Raw genomic sequence first — 22,420 nt, forward strand, 5'->3', positions numbered from 1 at the left:
CGGAGGCGGGATGCGGTCGGCCAGGAACGAAGGGAAGGGATGGGGAGCGGGGCCCGCTTGGGGGGGGGGGCGGGAGAGGGAGGGAAGCGGCTGCGTTCCTGTAGAACCACAGCCCCTCTTCTCCCTCCCTTGGGGGACTCCGAGGCTGGTCTTGGCAAGCTGGCACAGAACAATCCCCCCCCACTCCTAAACCCCCCACTTACTACGGCTGGCATGCATGCGCCCAGGCCATTCCGCCCTGGCACCCCGCCCCGCCCGACAGGAGCTCCGGGCCATGACTCAGCTGGGCCCTGCCTCGCTGGGCCCTGGCCAAGCCAGATGAATTCACCACCCTGGGCCAGGACTCAGTGGCACATTCCGCTGCAGGGCCCGAGAAAGCGTCCCAAAACAATAGGGAGGACGCCTCGCTCGGCCCTTCCCCTGAGATTTCACAACTGAGGATTTTACGGCCAAAGGGGTTCTCACTCCTCCTGCCCTCCTGGGTTGTCATCTCTGCCCGTTTCCACGCGGCTCTGAGTGTGGTTCTGCCACAGCCGCTTTTAGGCTCACACGAACCCTGCAAGGTAGGCCAAGGAGAGCGAGCAACAGGCCCAAAGTCAGCCTCTGAGCTTCACGGCCTACTGGGAATTTACACCCAGGGCCCTCGACCTTCCAGTCCATCCAACCCCCTAGCCACAGCATCATCATGACCACTCCATTTTTCAAGTGGCCATGACAATTTTTGCTTTAGAGGGTCGCTGTGTTGGTCCACACCAGAAGAGTTACATTTGAATCCAAAAGCACCTTAGAGACCGACAACATTTTCGGGGAATGCGCTTTCGGGAGTCAAAGCCAGTATCACCTTAGAGACTAACAAGATTTTGGGGGCATGAACGTTTGAGAGTCAAAGCAGAGTTTTTGGGGGACCAACAAGATTTCGGGGGCATGAACTTTTGAGAGTCAAAGCCAGTATCACCTTAGAGACCAACAAGATTTTGGGGGCATGAACTTTCGAGAGTCAAAGCAGAGTTTTTGGGGGACCAACAAGATTTTGGGGGTGTAACGATTCCTTGTTTATGGGTGTGTGTCTCTTTAAAAGTTTGGTTGCATGTGATAGTCTAGAGTGCTTGAAGAAGCAAGTGTGGTGTGATTGGTGAGTGACAGAGAGGGGGAGGGGTTTTGGAAGTGATGCTGTGTGGATGAATATGTATGTCTATCAGGAGTGACAGTTTGAGGTTTTGATAAACTGAAGGGTGACAGTTGATGAAGACAGTTAAGGAGTTAAGTAGTTAGTTCGGAAGTCTGAGAGAGAGACAGTATTGTGTGTGATACAAGAGTTAAGTTCTGTGTATGAAGAAAAGTTGAATGTATAAGGAAACAAGAAAGTAAAGTTACAGAGAAAAATAAAAAATCTGAGTGACAGACTGGAGTGAAATAGGAAACGTATATGACCCTGAGTAATGAGTTACAAAGTTACTTGAAAAATCCCTGTAAGAAAGGGAGCAGATCTTGTGGGAGACACAACGAAAGTGTTAAAATTATTCACATTACTGGTTACATTGTTCTACACTTTAATCTATGAACTGCTTCAATAAATCTTCTTTTATTTAAGTCTGCCAGCTCTGAAAGAAATAATTTCTCATGAAACACATAGACCCTCATGAAAGCCTAAAACCTCGACCTACCTACCCAGTGATAGCCAAAAGAAAGTATAAAAGTTTGGAAAGCCTAAAATTTCCTGGTGGCAGCCTAACCTACCCAGTTGAACAAAATAAAAAGAACACTTTGAGGTGAAACCAGGCCTCCCCAGCTAAGGGGTCGTCACAGGGGGCATGAACGTTCGAGAGTCAAAGCCAGTATCTCCTTAGAGACCAACAATGGGGGGGGGGGGCCTTGAGCTTTCTCGAGCTCTGACTCTCGAAAGATCATCCCTCCAAAATCTTGTTGGTCTCTAAGGCGCTCCTGGACGTGAATCTAACATTGGTGTTATTGCTTTAAAAACCAGAACTGCTTCTGGGATGAAGAGAGGCCGCTTTGAGCAAAACAAACGGATCCTCTTTGCCATGAGCCCGGGGCAGGCCTTGAGACTGGCCCCTGCAGCCAAAGGCTGTCCTTGGGAGGACGCAGGGGTGGATCAACCACTAAGCAGACTAAGCACACGTTTAGGGCACCCGGGCCAAAGGGGGCACCACAAAGTTGGGGAAAGGGTGAAAAGAGCTTTATGTAGCCCAAGCTTGGCTTAGTTTGTACAGTATATTGTGTTATCATATGAATAAATTTTTGTATTGCTGCAACCTGCATTGTCTATCTGGTCAGACAAGTCAACAACTAAAATGGACTGGGGTCAGTGTGGAAAGGAGGGGGGCACCGAGATTGGTCAGTGCTGAGGGCACCGGTGAGCCTTCATCCGCCCCTGGGAGGATGGGAAAGAAAGGCAGTTCCTCCCTAGTGGTTACCCTGCTGGCAGGAGAGGAAAAATACCGCAAGGCACCAAGCTTCCGAGGTTATGTCTCTCCCCCTACCCCGGCAGGGCCCACTGGGGGCTGGCAGCTACATCGTACTGGGACTGAGAAAGGAGGGGGGGAGGGCCGCACCGACCCTCGAAATACAAACACTCACTCAAGATCAGCTTGAATCAGAGCCGGAAAAGTTTAAGAACGTCAGCCCGTGATTCTTCCTTCCCAACCAGCCTAACTCGAGCACAAGATAAGTTCAGCTTCTCCTCCCCACCCCGAAATGAAGAGTTTCTGGGGGCTCCTCCACCCCCTCCAAACATAGCCCCCTCTTAAAAAGAAGCCCACATGACATCTTTGTCTTTTTAGGCACAGCTTGGGGAATTAGAACCCAGAACCCAAGCAGCAATGGCAGAATTCAGTGCTGGGCCCAGAAGGCAACATCCTCAGCAAGTTTCTAGTCCTCCTGACTTGGATCACAGGCTTGGAAGATCATGCCCGGAGAGATCTCAGAAGCCAGCCACAAGAGCTAAGCAGGAGTTCGAGGGTGAGGTGAGTGTGCATGTCTGCCGGGAAGGAATGGACCAGGAGGCCAGCCCGTCAGCACAGAAATCCAGGAGGGGGGGGACTCTCTGGGGGCAGCTGTCTGCTAAGGAGGGCCGGTCTCCCCAACAAGGGCACATGCACCCATGGTACTCTGCAAGACTGCAGAAAGGCTCTGGAGTGTACTGCCTGAATCAGCCATGGGCCGAGTGCAGACCCATAGACAGGATTTTGTGGCTTGTGGGGCAATTTTTCTTCTGGTGGGGCTGAAGTCCTCAGTGCAGAAAGAAAAGCCATTTAGCCAGTAGAAAGCTGTCACCAGGATAGATCTCTAAATTGCAACCTGTGGATCACTTTAAATGACAGTTCTCAGCTGCTGCAAGTTAATCACTTCTGCCAGCCTAAGCCACAATTCCAAGAACAAACTGGCAGGTGGGGGTGATGACTTCTATAGTCAAGAAAGTTAACACTTCGGCAGAAAAACTTCCTTAAAGGAGACTGGCTTCTTGACACAGAGTTAGACGGGATCCTAGAGGTCACTTACTCCAACCCCCTTGCTCAGTGTGGGAATTAGTCAACTACAGCACCACTCTGCTTTTAAAAATGTTTTAAAAACAGAAAAACAGCATTTACAGGAGAAATTCTTGTGGGGCTGTGACTTTAAGAAAGAGGGCAAAGCCCCCAAAAGCCCCACCGTAGCGACATGCCTGGCTGAACGATTGAAAAGTTGGTGCCTGCCCGATTTCCCTAATATCAAGGTGGTGAGTCATAGTGCAGAACTGGATTTGCTCTAGCAATTTTAACAATGGGACTGGGGAATCGGAGGGGTCAGTCCGGAGCCATCTGGGGGTTTATTTCTCCCCTCTTATGTGAGATTCTGCACAGGCCTTATCCTCTGGCTGCTCCAATACCACCCGAGTAGCTACAGAAAGAGAGATTGGCAGATTGGGGGGAGGGGGAGCGCATACTCCGGCAGCAAAGGCCTGGCTTGTCATAAAGCCGAGAGAGCCCAGAGGTCGCAGTCCAGCAGAGAATACAGCCCACCGGCTGCCAGGGCCCAAAAGACTCTTTCACAGCCCCCCCCCCATCTCATCCCCCAACACACACACACGCTCGGTCACCTGCATCGTTTTCCCGACGGTCCACCTCATCGTAGACGTCCATGGCCAGCTCTTCAAAGAGACGGTTGCTAAGCTATCGGGAGAGAAGCAAGAGGAAAAGGAACGTGATTCCACACGGCAGTCTACTGGGCGGGGGGTACAGGACCGGGTGCCTCAGCGGAAGAACATGACGGACAGATCGCAGGGCCCAGAAACATCACTTGGGCACTGGAGACTTCGCACCCAGGAGAACGAGCTCATCCTGCCGTCTCGGTTTGTAAAAAGGCTGAAATGGGCACGAAGCACAACGCTGGGGACCCCGAGAACTCGGGTTTCATTCAAGGGACAAGACGTTCCTTGTCCTCGGGGGTATTCTTGAAAGGGGGTGTGGCAGCGCCTGCTGGAATCTCAGAAACCAGAAGGATCGATGATATTCAGTAAGCCTTCCATGAAGATAGATTCAGGTGGGGTAGCCGTGTTGAGTCCAGTGGCAGCTTTAAGACCAACACAGTTTTATTCAAAGTATGAGCTTGTGAGGGTCTCAGTTACTTACTCTTAGCATTCCACAATTAAGAAGGATACGTTTACACATCAGTCTCCTATTTTGACATATTTATTCACTCCACTGTGTTTCCCCCCTGTAATTGGTGACCATATAGATTTAGCTTGTTATTCCAGTTTGGCCTTTGCATCTGTTAAAACATCTCCCGCTATGTTGCATGCTAATTTGAGCCCGCTTGCGGGGAGGGCAGACACGAAGCAAACCAAATAAGTAAATAAATAAATTGCTGTTCTCCATCTGCCTTTATGTACGGACAGGTAATTTTCGTTGTGTGCACACGAAAGCTCAAACCTTGAATAAAACTTTGTTGGTCTTAAAGGTGCCACTGGACTCTAACTTTGTTCAGTACGCCTGTGGGTGTGCGGGGGAGAGTAAATGGCCTGAAAAGTCCTCTGCCAAGAAGAAGAAGGAGAAGGAGGAGAAGAAGAAGAGGAGGAGGAGAAGGAGGAGGAGGAGGAGAAAGAGAAGGAGAAAGAGAAGGAGAAAGAGAAAGAGAAAGAGAAGAAGGAGGAGAAGGAGAAAGGAGAAGGAGAAGGAGGAGAAGGAGGAGGAGAAAGAGAGTGGAGGAGATTGGATTTATACCCCGCCCTTCACTACCCAAAGGAGTCTCAGAGCGGCTCACAAACTCCTTTCCCTCCCCCTCCCCACAACAGACACCCTGTGAGGTCGGTGGGGCTGAGAGAGCTCTGACAGAACAGCTGTGCCAGAACTATGGCTTGCCCAAGGTCATATCCAGCAGGTGCAAGTGGAGGAGTGGGGAATCAAACCCAGTTCTCCGAGATTAGAGTCCGCGCACTTAACCACTACACCAAACTGGCTCTCAGCCTACCTCACTGGCTAGCTGGAACAGAATTTTAAAAAGCTGCAGTGATGTAAAACCCAGCAAATCCATTTAACCTGCATAAAGCAACAGACATGCATAAAGCATGTGACGAGGGTTAAGAGGTCAAATGCAACAGACGCTGCGCAATTTCTCCCTCCTTATGCGAGGAAGCTTTCCCGGGACTGGATCGCTTCAGTTGAGGGTGCTTCGATCACCCCCCTTCTCCTGCACACAATTCTTGCCCCACAAACAAAAACAGTTTGCAGCTGGGGAGGGCTCTTAAGTTCCTGGGGGCTGCTGAAGATGACAGATCCCCTACCCCAGCAGAAGAGGAGCACACCAGGCCAAGGACCTCCCCCATCCATACAACCAAACCCGAAGGCCCGTCTCCCCCCCCCCCGCCCCTCTCCATCTTACCGCTTGCAACTTCTTCTTGGCTGCCTTTGCCAATTCAGAGAGGTCCAGGCTAGCAAAATGGGAAGACGGAGAGACAGAGAGAAAGGTCACTTCATCCCTATCCCATAATAAGTCATCTGCAAAGAGGGCTTCTCGTCACCCTGCAAGGTATCCACAGATCGGCAGGGAACCCTACTGGGCGGCAGACTCGGAAGCCGCGGAAAAGGCAGATCAGAGCAGGAAAGTAAAAAGGGAATCCCACCCCGACCAGGGCACCAGTGCTAGCAAGGAAGGAGGGGAATTATGCACACAAAAACACATCCAGGGAGCTTCGACGCTTTGGTGCCAAGATGTAACCGTCTACTCTAAGCACTGACAAAAAAGCAGGGACTTGGGGACTTTCCCGTTGGGGGTACAGAAGTTCAGGAGGAGCGCGAAGTAGCCCCTGGCGAGCGAGGCATTCCTCAGTCCGCCAGCCATTCCTCTGCTCCACCCACCCTGAACCAACCCCGACGCACAAAAATGCAGATGATCTTCTGCATGCACCAACGGGGGGGTCCATTCATGACAAGGCAGACAGTCAGTACCTTTGGGACATGCACTTTGGACGCACTCTGAACTCCAAGAAGGCAGCGGGAGAAGAAGAGGATAAGGGAGGGTGTTAAAGACACCGATCCGCGCACCAGCAGCAAGGGCCGCGCCGCACCCCTAAACGCGCACTCCCTCCCCTGAGGTTCAGGGGCTGCTGAAGAAGGAAGCCAACGCCCCCCCCACCCTGCGTGGCATTCTTTTGGCTCACCCTTGCTTGGCAAGAGGCCCAGGCGGGAGCTTCACCTGCCAACGCCCACCACTCTTGCCTGGAAGCCCCCGGCCTTCCCTAACCTGAGAGGCCATCAGAAGGAGGGCAAGAAGCCTCTGGGTATTCCTCCCTCCCGTCATGCCCTTTGCGCCTTCAACGGGCCATCGACAGAGCCAGAGAGAAAGCCGGAGGAGAGAAGGCCCCGGTCTCCGTCAGGCCCGACTCTCATTCGGCGGAGCGTTCAGGAAGAGGCTGGATTTAATTTGAATGGGTCATGTGTGGCTGTGATTCCCGTGAGCCGCTCTGGAAGCCGACTCCGGGGTGACAAGGGAGATAAACCCAAGGCACGTGGCTGCCCAGGGGCAGGCAGAGAGAGGGGAGGCCGAGGCCTCAAAGACGCAATACAGGCTTGGAAAGTGGTCCCCAGCCGCCTTCCTCTGAAGAAGATCTCAGGGGCTCAGAATGCCCTTTCCCTGAGGAGCTGCTGCCCGTCAACCCCAATCTCAGCAGACTCTGGAAAAGCCAGCGTCCCTGGCAGTCTTCAAGCAGCTGCCGGACAAACACTTGTCAGGGATGCTCTAGGGCAGTGATGGCGAACCTTTTGGAGACCGAGTGCCCAAGCTGCGACCCAAAACCCACTTATTTATCGCAAAGTGCCAACGCGGCAATTTAACCTGAATACTGAGGTTCTACTTTAGAAAAAACAACTCCTACATTAACTTAAGATAATCCAAACAAAGTAAGGAAAGCAATCCCAAATGCTTTCATTTACTTAAAATTATTTGGCAGAGAGTTCGACACTTTAATGATGGTCTGGGCCTGGCTGGGGCAATGGCACGTGTGCCCACAGAGAGGGCTCTGAGTGCCACCTCTGGCCCCCGTGCCATAGGTTCGCCACCACTGCTCTAGGAGGATCCTGCATTGAGCAGGGGGTTGTGCTAGATGGCCCCTTCCAATTCTGTGGTTCTACGATTCTCTGATGCTTCACCGGCTCACAGCTCACTGGCTGAACAGTAGCTGGGCAGGCAGGCAGGTCTCAGGTGGCACCCCCACCCCCTCCTGGTGAAGATTCTCGGTATGAGGGGTTGGGAAAGAACTATCCCTGCCGAAGGCCCACGATGCTGAGCTAGAGGGAAAGGATCCGGTGTCTGAGGAAGGGCCCTTGAGCCCAAGAGACCGATTTAAATGGAAGACAAAAACTAAATTCCCAAAATTCCCTATGCGTTTCGCCAACAGGCTTCATCGGGGCATCTGTTTGTCTCGTGGCAGTTCTTCAAAAAGAAGAAGAGGAGAGGAGATTGGATTGATGCCCTGCCCTTCACTACCCAAGGGAGTCTCAGAGCGGCTTACAAACTCCTTTCCCTTCCCCTCCCCACAACAGACACCCTGTGAGGTAGGTGGGGCTGAGAGAGCTCTAACAGAAACGGCTCTTTTTCAAGAACAGCTCTTATCAGAACTACGGCTTGCCCAAGGCCATCCAGCCAGGTGCGAGTGGAGGAGTGGGGAATCAAACCCGGTTCTCCCAGATTAGAGCCCGCGCACTTAACCACTACATCAAACTGGCTCTCAGTAAAAGATCTGGTTTTAACCTTTTTGAAGAACTCCAGCAAGATCGTTCCCCTGACGAAGCCTGTTGGCGAAACGCATAAGGAATTTCTGGAATTTTAAATGAGTAACAAAGTACATATTTTTACCTGATTTTGCACCATTGGCCTTGGCCCTAGTTTTTATTAAATAAATCCCACAATTAAATATATAATAATAATCGTCGTCTCCCATGACTGGTGCAGATCTTTATTTCTCAATTTAAATGGAAACCAATCAGGACGCTTCCGAAACGACATCACTGGTGCCTTTTCAGCTATCATACAGACCATGGACCAGTTCACAATTCAAAGCTATTACCCAGTGGAAGAGAAAACCAACCGAGTATTTGCTTTTCCATTTTGCTTGGGAGAAGGCAGGATAGAAATAATTACTTATTTTTAAGTTCTGATACAGCTATTCCCCAGAGTGCCCCTGCCCAATAAAAAGAAAATACCAATACTTGTGTGCACCCCTTAGTAATTCTTAAAAGAATCTGAACAGGAATATGTGTGACACCCAAGATGTCCACAAGGTGGCAGCCTTTATTTCCAGTGAATTGCAAGAGATCAGACTTGGGGAGGGGAGGCGGGGTCTCACCTGTCTGCCATCTGCGGAATGATGTAATGCCCATTCTTGTGATCTGCAATGGAAAGACGAGAGCCACTCAGAGATCCAGCTCTGAGACTCCGCCCCCCCCACTGATGTCCCGTTCCTCTCCAACGGTAACCCTTCGTTACCCAGGACTGCTCCCTCAAAACAATCTCTCTGTGCACTGCAGCAGTTAAAAAAGCGTTTCCACGGCTTTTCCAGTTCCATAATCCCAGCCCTACTGCATTATTCCTTGGAGGCCCTTGCTGTCTGATCAAAGTGCTTTTTTAAAATGTTTATAATCCGCCTCTAGTCTCAGCAAGAAAAGCAGGTTATCAATGAAGGAAATAACATACATTCAACATAAATGCAAGGTGATTTTTGTTTTGGTCAAGATGAATGACTGTGAACAGCCACGGAACTCTCATCGACTCTCTGAGCCGACAAAAACCAAGTGAAATTCACCTACGAGGTCCCTGACCTGGGTAGCCCAGGCAAGCCCGATCTCGTCAGATCTCGGAAGCTAAGCAGGGCCGACCCTGGCAAGTATTTGGATGGGAGACCTCCAAGGAATACCAGGGCCGGGAGGCAAAGGCAGGCTATCAAGCCACCTCTCTGAACATCCTCCGTGCCCAGAGGTCACCATGACTCTCAGGCACAGGTGCTGTAAGCTATACTGCCATGGGGGTTGGGATGCTCAGAGTCTGTGTAAATAGCTTTCGCATTTCTGTCTATGCTTTGCACCGGAATGCTTATCTAGAACGATGTGCAGGTGGGAGTGTGTGTTGTCTGCCTTTCCAGGCAGCCGTGGGAGCCGGACCGTTCCCAGCTTCGCCTAGAAACAGTTTGCTGGCTTTAGCCCGCGCGCGGGAGGGTGCCTAATTGGCCAGCGCAGAGGGGTGTGTATGCATACGAATGCCCTATATCTTATTATGTCCAAGGGACAACTGCCATTCTTAACAGTGACTATGTTAATGCATCTAAAGGCAAAGGTAACGGTTCCCTTGCTCGAAAGCCAGTCGAATCCGTCTCTAGGGTTGCGGTGCTCATCTCCGTTTCAAAGCCAAAGAGCCAGCGCTGTCCAAAGACGTTTCCGTGGTCATGTGGCCGGCATGACTAAACACCGAGGCGCACGGAACGCTGTTACCTTCCCACCGAAGTGGTACCTATTTATCTACTTGCAATTTCTTGATTTCGAACTGCTAGGTTAGCAGGAGCTGGAAATAGACGGGAGCTCACTCCGTCTTGCGGCACCCGGGTCTCGAACTGCTGAACTACTGACCTTCCACAGCCTGCAGTTCAGCGTCTTAACCACTTGAGCCACGACAGATGTAATGCATCTACAGCTCTTCAATAAAAGTATAACCTTTCTTGAAAGCGTGTACTCCGTTGTTGGCTGTGGGTTCTGACAGGTGCGCGCACGCGCACACACAAAATGCAAAAATACACCCCACCCCCCCACAAAAGGAAGAAATTCACCTACGAGGCACTAGCCCTTAAAATACTCTGTGTCATTCCAATCGCCTTGCTGGAGAACAAGAAGAGAGAAGTTGAACGCCAGGGAGTCAGCTCCAAAAGAGCAACTACAGGTGAGGTGCACCTCACTCACGATGGCCCACTTACGCCAATGAATCCCAGACCCCCTTCATTTCACTGCATTTATCACATGTTTATCCCGCCCTCCCCGCATGCGGGCTCAGGGCGGCTCACAACAAGGGCACCAAGTGCCAAATTTAAAACATTAAAATCAGAATAAAAACAACCAATTAACATTCACAAAGGGCTCCATGATATTCTTATTTTAGTCAAGATGGCTTGTAGGTGTTAACCCAGAGCCCATTTCGGCAGCACCGATCCATCATGGTACTGTAGTGGTCTTATATTGGGCCATCCCGTTGCCCTGTTGTTACCACAGGATGGTTGTTGGTGGTCGTAGTGGCGACTCCTAATTAAAAGCCTGGCGGAAGAGCTCCGTCTTGCAGGCCCTGCAGAACTGTGAGAGGTCCCGCAGGGCCCTGATCTCCTCCGGGAGCTCATTCCACCAGGTAGGAGCCGCCACTGAAAAGGCCCTGGCTGCCACAAGTCTGGCCTCTCTGGGGCCTGGAATCACCAGACGATGTTGGACCCCAGACCGTAGTGCTCTCTGGGGTATGTATGGGGAAAGGCGGTCCCGCAGGTACGTCAGACCCTGGCCATATAGGGCTTTAAAGGTAAGTACCAGCCAATGCTTCCTCTAAGCTGTGGAGTCTTGGGAGCAAAAATTCTACTTTTTGAGCTACTGGCATTAAAGTAGTGAGCCAGCAATTTGGCTGCTGCATAAATTAGTTTGCTCTGGAGCCCTCCTTCCTGAGCTAAGACAAAAACGTGTGAGCTGGAGGCTAAAAATCTGTGAGCTAGCTCACGCTAACTCAGCTTAGAGGGAACACTGGTACCAGCACCTTGAAACAGATTCGGACCGCTTCCCGGGGGCTTTTCAGCCAATTCAGGCTGCCCTCGTGGAATGCCCCGCTGTCATGGGAGGCCTTGGCAGGGGTCCCCCATCATATCAAATTTGGGTTGCTCAACAATCTGCCACCTTGCTGCCCATCACTAGAACTCTCCCAACTCGACTTGACCCGACAGCTCCACTGAAAGGATGTCAGGCAGCAGGAACATAAGAACATAAGAACATAAGAGATGCCAATGTTGGATCAGGCCAAAGGCCCATCCAGTCCAACACTCTGTATCACATCGTGGCCAGAAATACCAGGTGCCATCAGGAGGTCCACCAGTGGGGCCAGGACATTAGAAGCCATCCCACTGTTGACCCCCCCAAGCACCAAGAAGACAGAGAATCACTTGCCCCAGAGTCCCTATCTATACCTTGTGGCTAGTAGCCACTGATGGACCTCTGCTCCATATGCTTATCTAATTCCCTTTTGAAGCTGTCCATGCTTGTAGCCACCACCACTTCCTGTGGCAGTGAATTCCAAGTGTTAATCACTCTTTGGGTGAAGAAGTACTTCCTTTTATCCGTTCTAACCCGACCGCTCAGCAATTTCATGGAGGAAAGACCTCACCGCTGGTCTCAGCAGACCAAACGGAGCCAGAGAGACTAATTGTCCGATTCAGTACCAGGTAAGCCCTTTAACCCATTTCCCCCTGCAGTCAAGTTGCAGCTGACTCATGGTAGCCCCATAGGGTTTTCAAGGCCAGAGATGTTCAGAGGTGGGTTGCCTGCATCTGCATAGCGACCCTGGACTTCCTTGCCGATCTCCCATCCAAATACTGACTAGGGCTGACCCTGCTGAGGATCGGGCTCTCCTGGGCAATCCAGGTCAGGGAAACTCCTTTAGGCCCTGACCCCCCCTGACACGGCAGCTCAACACGCCCTTCCCCCTGGCTTGAGAGCAGGATTGACTTGGCAGTTTTCATTTTCTCTCGCCCTCCTCCTCCGTTGCAGTCTCCCTCGGTTTCGTTGCCATCAATCAATCCTGTTTCTGTCTCTCCCACTATTTTTACTGCAACGACAACACTGAAATGCAAACTCTCGTTTTCTGCAGGGGAAAAAACTGGTGCAAAGGAAAGAGAGAAAACGGTGCCGGATCCAAAGATTCTCATGTTTGTTTCTCACAGCGACACGAAAGCAAAACTGAAATGGCTGTTTACTTGGCGACGGCTGGAAAACACGGTGAGCGAAATGAACCAACGGGATGGGGCTGGTTCGGGGTGATCGTGGCGGGGCTCAGCCCTTGGTACCGAAACCCGGTCTCCCCCGGTCTGACACAGGGCTCCCTTACCTGGCTTGCGCCCACAGAGGTAGAAGGCCAGCCTGTCCGTAAGCTCATACTGACATTCCACCAGCCTCTCCGCCAGCTCGTGCTGGGACGCCTGCCTGCAGGGAGGGAGGTCAAAGGTCAAGCAGGAAGAAAACATCTTGTCTTCCCATTACTGTAAGCAAGCCCCAATCCCATACTGAATGGAGTTCTGTCTCACCAAAAGATGGTGACAAAAGCCCCCTCCCATCTCCATCAATCTCTTGAGTTTTCGCACCAGCCTGATCTTTATTTAATGAAACACTTTATCCTAAAGAAGCTCAAAGAGATCTCTATATCACCATGACACCAAGACGGAATTCAAGAAGTCCCCGGCATACAAAGAAAGCCAGCTACCGTCGCTGACACAAAGCAACCAGTTTTGAAACGTTCAAAAGCACATGTTTATTCCCCAATTCGGATAGAGCACATGGCATTCCAGAAGTAGGCATTCCAGAAGCAAGCAGCGCCGATCCTCACCTGGCATAGTCGATGGGGGTGCGGCCATTCACATCGGGGGCCCCGGGGTCGGCTCCATAGACCACGAGCAACTCGGCCTGAAGGATCTGCCCGGCTTTGGCCGCCACATGCAGGGGAGTGGTCCCTTTCTCCTACAAAAGCAGGACATTTGTTCTCACACCACACGGATGTACTTGGGAAGAACTCTCACCAAGCCTGAGCCCAAACATTAAAACATTTTAAGATCAGTTATTGCTAGCTGTTTTAGGGTATAAAAAATGGTTTTTATAATGTATTGGTTGATCGTTGTTACCCGCATCGGGTCCCAGTTTTTGTTGGATACTGGCACTCTGAGTGGAGGGAAAGGGTTAAGAGAGTTCTCTTTCACTCGGTACACTTGGCAGTTGGCCCCACCCTCTCAATGGTTAGATCAGAGGTGTCAAACATGCGGCCCGGGGGCCACATCACCCCCCCCCCCCCGGGGGGCGCCTTTCAGCCCCCCAGGCCCACAGTGGAACTGGCTGTCTTCTGCTTCTTCTTCCAGTTCTGCTGCTGCTGTGTCATCATAGGTTTGCAGCTTATAGATACACACCTGAACTGCATACTCAGGATTGCAACAACACAGACATTTTCATGCAATAATTCAGAGCAAGAGGTGTCAGTTATCAGACACTGTTAAACAAAATATTGCAAGAGTGCTGATATTTTAAGCATGTTTTTATTTTAAGTTAAAAAAAAACCCTTTGTGTTTGTCTCCTTTACAAAGTTTATATCTCCGCTACCTGGCATTACATTTTATGACGCATGTGGCCCGGCCCAACAAAGTCTCATTTATGTCAGATCCGGCCCTCATAACAAATGAGTTTCACACCCCTGGGTTAGATGCTGAGCCTCTTTGGCTGTTGCTGGCCTTCTGTGTTCTATCTTATACGGGACCTCCCTACTTCCCTCTCTTATCTAGGCTTGGAGCTGTAGCAAGTTAACCTTTTTGAAGTTAATCTGTTCACAGGAAGTTAAAGGTATCTACATGAGTATGTCATGTAAGAAGTGCTCCATCTTTGCAAGTAAAACCTTCTTTCTCTTGTTACCACTGGAGTCATATCATCTTTGTGATTTGTTTGAACGGCATTTTTCCTTTAACCAGGAAACATGGAGGGCTGGGGATACTGCCGTAAAGCTTCTGCACTTTCAAGGCAAATGATATTTCTTTTCTACAAATACTGAACATATTACGCAAGTAACTTTACCTTTTGAACCTGAAGTAATTTTACTAAATGTTAGAAGAAATTTACAGATATCTTAGTTAAATAATATTAGAATAGCATTATTATTACATGCTGCAAAACTTATTATAGCGCAACATTGGAAAGCAGAAAATAATTTCTCTATGAGTACCGTATTTGCCGGCGTATAAGGCGACCCCCCATTTCTGAGAAGATTTCCCTGGGTTAAAAAGTCATCTTATACACCGGAAAATACGGTAATTAGTTTAAAAATATATGGCAACTATATTTAATGGACAAAATTACTTGGTCTATAAATAATGTATCTTATGAAAACTATAAAATGCGGTATTTTGTTTGGTCGCCAATATTGGACTTTTTACAATTGCAAAAAGAAATACCAGAAGACATCTTAAGTATATAACAGACTTCACTCAATCTTTGTTTCAGATACGTTAAAACTTGAAAATTAACGTTTCTGTATTTTATTGTAGTGTTGTTTCAAGATTTATTGTTTATTGTGTTTTTAAAAGTTTAAAATTAATAAAATATATTATTAAAAAAAGATATTTCTTTTCCACATTTAACAGAATAGTTTCTGGGAGGAAGGGTGGGCAGTATAAACTGTGGCTGAGCCCTGGTTCAAACTCAGCCTTGGCCACACAGGGTCTCACCGGGTGGAAGAAGTTGGCTTGGGCCCCCAGAGAAAGCAGGCGCAAACAGGTCTCCAGGTTTCCTGTCCGGACACTTGAATGCAACTGCTGTGGGAAGACAGACAGAGGCAGAGGTCAGGGAACAGGAAAAAACAGAGCAGCTGGATCCCCCACTCCACCCACCCAGGCCGGGCCAGGCAACAGTCGACTGAGGGCTCTACTCAAAAACCAGTGCAGAAAATGTCACAGAGGCTACACACTTGCTCTTTTACATTAGAATCAGAAACAAGGGGCAGGACCAGCGATACTCGCCGGGGGGTGACTCCCCCCTTTCCCTCCCTCCCCCGGCTTTGAAGTGAGGCCTGAGCGGCTTGCTGCTCGGGCCTTGCTGCTCTCTTCCCCCCCCAAGCGGCGGCGGCGAGGGAGTTCGCAGAGCGTTCCCTGCGCATGCGCAGGGGACGCTCTATCACTTTTGGGGGAATTTAAGTATCCCCCCGGTATTTTTTTCAGGTTTTTAGATTTTTTGTGCACACCTGGGGACTGCCCCAAGTGTGCACAAAAATCTCCCTCCCCCCCAGGTGCCCCCAATGCGCGGATTTAGGTATTCGCACGCAGGGGGCGCCTTTCGCTATTAGATATATAGATGATCTGTCCCATATTAATTCTGCTCATTCCCCATGGGGCGATACAGGGTTCTCTGCAGTGTTCCCTCTAAGCTGAGTTAGTGTGAGCCGGCTCACCGTTTTCTAGCCTCCGGCTCACACAGTTTTGTCTCCGCTCAGGAAGGATGGCTCCGGAGCAGACTAATTTATGCAGCAGCCAAACCGCCCGCTCACAACTTTAATACCAGTAGCTCACACAGTAGGATTTTTGCTCACAAGACTCCGCAGCTTAGAGGGACCACTGGTTCTCCGCTCCTCCATTTTAGTCGCACAACTACCCTGTGAAGGAGGACAAGCTGAGAACAGAGGTCGAAATAAGCCGATGTGGCTGATATGGACAACTGGGGGCGAAACCGACTAAATGTGGAGCCTCTCGTCTCATGCTTTGATCCTTGCTGGTTGAAGAGACTTTCACCACCACCCCGGCTGAGGCAATGACTGGCCCAAGGCAACGTGTGGGGCGGGGGAGCAGTTCTTCGCCCTCCCTCACAATACCAGAATCTACCAACAAATGCCCGGTAGGTATGTGGAGGATGAACAAAAGCACTCCAGGGCCCTTTTTGTAGCAGGAACTCATTTGCATATTAAGCGACATACCCCTAATGTAGCCAATCCTCCAAGAGCTTACAGTAGCCCCTGTAAGAAGAGCTCTGTAAGCTCTTGGAGGATTGGCTACATTAGGGGGGGTGTCGCCTAATATGTAAAGGAGTTCCTGCTACAAAAAGAGCCCTGGGTGACACATCCCCTAATGTAGCCAATCCTCCAAGAGCCCTGTAAGAAGAGCTCTGTGAGCTCTTGGAGGATTGGCTACATTAGGCGTGTGCATTAGGCGTGTGCAAAGGAGTTCCTGCTACAAAAAAAAAAGCCCTGCACACAACACACAGGTATTTGGTTGGCTTCCTCGAAGCGTTAACAACATTAAACACCCTAGAGATTAAAATATTTCTGGCTAGCTGGCGGCCAGGCGGCCCCTCATTCCGAACCGTCCGGGATCTCCTCATGGCTCTGTCAAAACAGCGGGAGCAGGGGGGGGGGGTTAAGACCCCACAAGGAGGTGTCCTACTTGAGGCCAGTGTTCCCCCTAAGCCGAGTTAGTGTGAGCTAGCTCACGGTTTTTTAGCCTCCGGCTCACACGTTTTTGTCTTTGCCCAGGAAGGGAGGGCTCCAGAGCAAAGTAATTGATGCAGTAGCCAAATTGCTCACTCACAACTTTACTGCCGGTAGCTCACAAAGTAGAATTTTTGCTCACAAGACTCCACAGCTTAGAGGGAGCATTGCTTGAGGCCGCCCCATGGTAAGGCTGGGAAGGTCCCCGGGAACACAACCTCTACACCCTGATACGGAAGAATCTGAAAACAGTCTCTGGCACTTGGTGGCACTTGAAAATGGGATGCCATCATCAAAGGTATCCATGTCGGGGCCTTGGACCTATTTCTTATTCTGAAGCCTCGGGCTGGAGTCCTGGGATGCAACAGGTGCACTCCTCCCCATACCTGAAGGCATCACTTCACATTCCTCGCCAGGCACACGCAGGCACAACACGGCCCTACCTTGCTGAGGTCCTTGGCAGTCACTCCATCGTCGTCCCGGCACGGAAGTTTGTGGACAAAGGCCAGCATCTGGTATTTGGCACGGATGAATTCTGACTTGGTAGGGCTGCGATGTGATAAAGTACGGTCAAAGAAGGGCAGGATGGACCCCCCACCCCTTCCAACAGTATGTTAGAAGCAACCTTTCCTTCCAGGCAACATCTCCCTTCCTCAAAATCCCAGAATGGTATGGGCTGGCCACTCTGCACATGCACAGAGGCACTGGCATCTCTCATTTACTGGAGGAAGTTTACTCTATCACCCCTGAGCCATCGGCTTCCCGGGGCTGTTTCTCCCATTGCAAGATTCTCCCGTGGAACAGCCACCCTGGCCTCGAGAGCGTCAAATCCATAGCTTCAATGTTCAGTAAAACAATATACGCATGCACACGAAATTATAAATGATTTCATTTGGGGGCAAGCGAAAGACAACAAAATTAACCCAAAACGCACGACACGTGAAGCTGCCTTCTACGGAGTCAGGCCACTGGTCTATCAAAGTCGGTCTTGTCTACTCAGACTGGCAGCCGCTTCCCAGGATCTCAGGTGGAAGTCTGTCACATCACCTGATCCTTTCAACTGGAGACGTCAGGGACTGAACCCGGGGGCCCTCCTGCAGCCCAAGCAGAGGCTCCACTGCTTGAGTCACACCCCTCTCCTCCATAACAAGCTACTGAAAGTGACTCATGCCTCTTTCAAAAGGTGTTAATGGGGAGGCCTCAAACCAGAGGTCATTTCGGGGGGGATCGCGGGGGATCGCAGTTCCCCCGGGTGACGTACGGGGGGCGGGGCACATGACGAAGCCCCGCCCCCTGCTTCCGGCCATCCCGCTTCCCGCCCTCATTCAGCCAGGAGGAGGCAGGAGAAGAGGGAGGGTAAGTTGCTTCCTCCCTGCCTCTCCCCACCCCTGCCTGCCTGGGGCCAGGGAGGGCCTTCGCGGGGCTTCCTCACACTCCCGCTGGCATCGCAGGTCCACCGCCGGGCCCCTCATGGGGCTCGGCAGTGGAGCTGCAAGGCCAGCGGCGGCGGCCGGGACCGTTGGGGGCAGGGTGTGCGGCCTTAGGACACACTTCCGGTGACAAACTCATTCCGAACAACCCTTGCCAGTTTAGCTGTGGGATCCTACTTTCCCAACGGTCAGGGACCAGCGTATCTAGGGGAACATCTCCTCCATTAAGCCCCTGGAAGGGCATTGTGCTCCTTGGACAACAAACACGCTGGTGTTCCCCCGGCCCTGAAGATATCCGGCTGGCCTCGACCAGGGCCAGGGCCTTTTCGATCCTGGCCCCAACCTGGTGGAACTCTCTGCCACATGCCATCAGGACCCTGCAGGACCTTATGCAGTTCCACAGAGCCTGCAAGGCAGAGGTGGAACACCAGGCTTTTTAGTGGAGGACAGCGACGGTTTTTACCTCAGCTGGCACTCTCCTCAGTTTCCCATGCTTGTTTTGACCTCTTCCCCCCCCCCCCCCCCCTAAAACAAACGGCCGGCGGTCTGTAATACGGGAAGAATTAACTCTAAGGATCAGGGGTCAGGTCGTAGAAAAAGAGGTGCAGGAGCTCATTAGCACAACTCATTGGCATAACTCATTTGCATATGCCACACCCCCTGACATCACCGGAAGTGTGTCAGAAGGCAACAACCACCGCTCAGGCTCCACTGGACTGTTTTGGATTGCTAGCTATTGGGGGGCGGGATGTGCAGATCTGCCCTCACAGAGGAGGGAGAGCTTGTACCTGAAGGCTGGCTGAGGGCGGGGGGGCTCTGCAATTTACCTGGCTGCTTCTTGTTCCTCGTGGCCCAACTGAGGGCTGCTGGGAGCAAGGGGGTGCTTGTTGCATGTGCCCACCCCCTGGGCTCCTTACTGCCGGAGCTCCGCTCCTGTGCGCTCCCGCAGGAAATGACCCCTGCTAAGGATCATTATTCGCCATTTGCTTTTTAAGGTAACGTAATATGTTCAATTGTTTTATTTGATTACTGTTTTTAATACTATGTACACCACCCAGAGCGCCAAAGAATAGATTCTTTTGAACTATGGTGCTGGAGAAGACTCTTGAGAGTCCCTTGGACTGCAAGAAGATCAAAACCCTGACTGTTCCCTGGAAGGCCAGATAATGAAACTGAAGCTCAAATACTTTGGCCACCCAATGAGAAGGGAGCACTCACTGGAGAAGACCCTGATGCTGGGAAAGACTGAAGGTCAAAGAAGAGACAGTGAGGAATTTCAGACAGGCGATATATTCCGGAAGAGGAATGGTTCCCAAACGGTTTCTGGTCTGTCTTTTCAGACAGAACCGTTTGAGAACCGGTTCCCTTCTGGAATATATTTGTCATTTCATACACAATCGCTTCTGTCCCGTTTAGGAAATGGGGCTGAAGCGTTTTACCTGTCAACTGCTTCCAAGTACTCCTCAGTTTCCTCTCCCGGTTCCAATGCGCTTTTTCCCGCCGTTTTTCGCCCACGCGGGCGATCTCCGGCTTTTTTTTAACGTTTGCTTTATAGCGTTATAGCGCTATAACGGAATAGCATTATATCAATCCCATTGGAATGCATGGAGTGTTTTGTTATACTGCTATAGCGCTCTAAAGCGAACATAAAAAAAAAAAAGCTGGAGATCGCCCGCACAGGTGAAAAATGGCAGGGGAAAAGTAGGAAAAAGCGGTGCAGTCTGAAATGGCAAACCACTTCAGATCCAGCTCTTTACCGGAAGGGGAAAGCCATGTGTGAAATGGCAGCCCTATACCAGTTCACTTCAAAACGGATCATTACCGGCTTGAAACCGGGTGAAACTGGGTAATGTGAAATTCCCCAGTGTCATAGATGCAACGAACATGAACTTGAGCAAACTTCAGAGGATGGCGGAAGACAGGAAGGCCTGGCGGGATCTGGTCCATGGGGTCGCGAAGAGTCGGACTCGACTGAGTGACCGAACAACAACAACACCCAGAGCCCTACAATAGCAGGGATGGGGCGATTCATAAATTTAATCGATAAATTTTAAAAATAATAATAATAATCATAATCATAACAACAACCACTTGCCCTCCTAGATGAGGTTACTGAAGGGACACTGAGATTTCTCATGTAATCAGCAAGTTCCAATTTACAGATTTAATTCTCACAGAAAAATCTTATTTGCATATTCAAATATCCCAGTAGGACACTAACAATGCAACCTTACAAAGAGCAAGTCTCTTACTCTCTTCTACAATGACAGAAGGGTCTAATTTTGTCTAGGAGTCCCCTATCAAAAATCAACTACTTCTTCTGGAATTTTGCTTTTATTAATCGTAACTCTCTCTCTTTTTTTCATCTTGGACAATGCATATTCTTTGCTTCGTCGTTTTGGAAAAAATAATGAAAGTTCATATATGAAAAAAGGATTACGGTTGGTGCATGATTTGTCAGGCACAGGAAAGATCCAGAACATGTAACTGCATTTCCACCAAATGCAGAAGTGTCAGCAGTAGGTGGGGAGAGAGACCCCAGCCCCACCATCATTTCTAAGCTGTGCCTCTTTTGCAAGATGCCAACAACACAAAGCAGCACATTAAATCGAGACAGACAATCATTGCTGAGTGACGCTGTTCATCCCTTTGCAAAGATGCTAATCCAGAAGGATTCCAGAGTACAAGCGCTTTCCCCTTGCGGATTTAAAATTGTGATAATTAAAAGTGACATCTTGGTTGTTGAAATCTTTGAGACAGAAAAGAGCTTCTTGTCTATAGCTCCCAAGCATGTCAGAAGAGGTTTCACCATAAGATTCCATCGACAGACCAACACAAAAGCTTAATTGGAAATACTGAATCTGGGGAGATTTTCCCCGTTTCCTATTTTTTCATTGATTTGAGCAAAGGAATTGGCATACTCTAATCATGACCTCTACCCTAGCCATATTTTATTAAATTAGAGATGTCAACGTTGATAGAAAAAATTAACACAACTTTCATGTTTGACCTTTAGGACGCCACTGGGAGATAACTGAGCTGTACATTTATTTTTCTTTTTGTTCCAATAACCAACGGGGTTCTTCAACCTTTAATTCCTCCACGGTGTGTTTATGACTGTTCTCAAAGCAATACAGAATGACGTCAAACAAGGATCATGTCTTCCCTTTTTCAAAGTGGCTAAAACGTTGGAGTAGCCACTCTGGAAGAATTCCCTCACCGCTTCCCAAAATAATTTTGCAAACTTATTCTGCTATGGCATCAATATCACAACCGCATATGGATGTATTTACATCACAATGTAAAATGTATATGAACCAGGATAAAACATTCATTTTTAAAGCAGCAATTTTGCCATCTACAAAATCTGTATTTTTTCAACACTAATCAAGAGTATATAAAATTAGATGCGCCATCAGAAAGGCAAGTTTGTAGCTCTTTCCCCCCCAAGCATCTATAATTTAACACTAACAATACAATGTTACTGGTTCAGACAAATTTAGCCACAGTGATTCATGTCTTAGTTACATCTAGACTGGACTACTACAACACACTCTACTTGGAGCTACCCTTGAAGAGTGTTCAGAAGCTACAGGAAGTGCAGAATGCTGTAATTAGAATGCTGGTTGAGGCCAGCAATTGGGAGCATATGACCCCAATAATACAGCGATTACACTGGCTACAAATCTGCTCCCAAGCCCAGTTCAAGGTGTTCATCTTGTCCTCTAAAGCCCCACATGGCTTGGGACTGGGATATCTAAAGGAGCGTCTTCTCCATACATTCATGACTGGGAATTAAGATGCCATCCTGATTCTCCCATCAACCAAAGACGCTTGTTTGGTGGGCATACGAGAGAAGGCCTTTTTGGTGGCCGCCCCACGATTATGGAACAACTTCCCTAGGAAGTTGAGAAAACTGTCAATCTTTAGGAGGCAGTTGAAGACTTATTTAGGAATGCATTTGACTGATTTAGTTATTATTTATTGGCTGGTGTTTTTAAACAGACCTTTCATGTGTTTTTATAATTGTTTTATTTATATTGTTTTAATTTTGCTTTTGATCGTTTTATTTATATTGCAAGTCATCTTGAGCTGCACAAGACAGAAGGTGGCCCATAAATTTTATTTTTTAAAAAAACATTTATTTCATATCCATATACCTTGCAATACACCTAATGTAAGTGTGCACATTCTTTTGGCTTAAATGTAGTCTGCTATTATCTGCCTACAGTCTGGTTTTCAGTTGTGGTTGATCACCAACA

At 49.5% G+C, this 22,420-nt stretch overlaps 1 protein-coding gene across 3 annotated transcripts in view; it reads right to left on the bottom strand.

Moving 5' to 3' along the window:
- Positions 1-22,420, bottom strand: part of GIT1 (G protein-coupled receptor kinase interacting ArfGAP 1) — a 67,735-nt gene that overhangs the window by 21,343 nt on the left and 23,972 nt on the right. For all 3 annotated transcript variants that reach the window (XM_015422038.1, XM_015422037.1, XM_015422036.1), the window contains exons 4-10: positions 17,172-17,277; positions 14,981-15,067; positions 13,105-13,235; positions 12,610-12,704; positions 8,840-8,882; positions 5,878-5,926; positions 4,097-4,169 (exon numbers count right to left, since the gene is read on the bottom strand). In XM_015422038.1, the coding sequence (XP_015277524.1) occupies positions 4,097-4,169; positions 5,878-5,926; positions 8,840-8,882; positions 12,610-12,704; positions 13,105-13,235; positions 14,981-15,067; positions 17,172-17,277 (584 nt within the window). The remainder of the gene's footprint in view (positions 1-4,096; positions 4,170-5,877; positions 5,927-8,839; positions 8,883-12,609; positions 12,705-13,104; positions 13,236-14,980; positions 15,068-17,171; positions 17,278-22,420) is intronic.

The sequence above is a fragment of the Gekko japonicus genome, unplaced genomic scaffold (assembly GCF_001447785.1).
Source record: "Gekko japonicus isolate JY-2015 unplaced genomic scaffold, Gekko_japonicus_V1.1 scaffold182, whole genome shotgun sequence".
Taxonomy (NCBI): Eukaryota; Metazoa; Chordata; class Lepidosauria; order Squamata; family Gekkonidae; genus Gekko; species Gekko japonicus.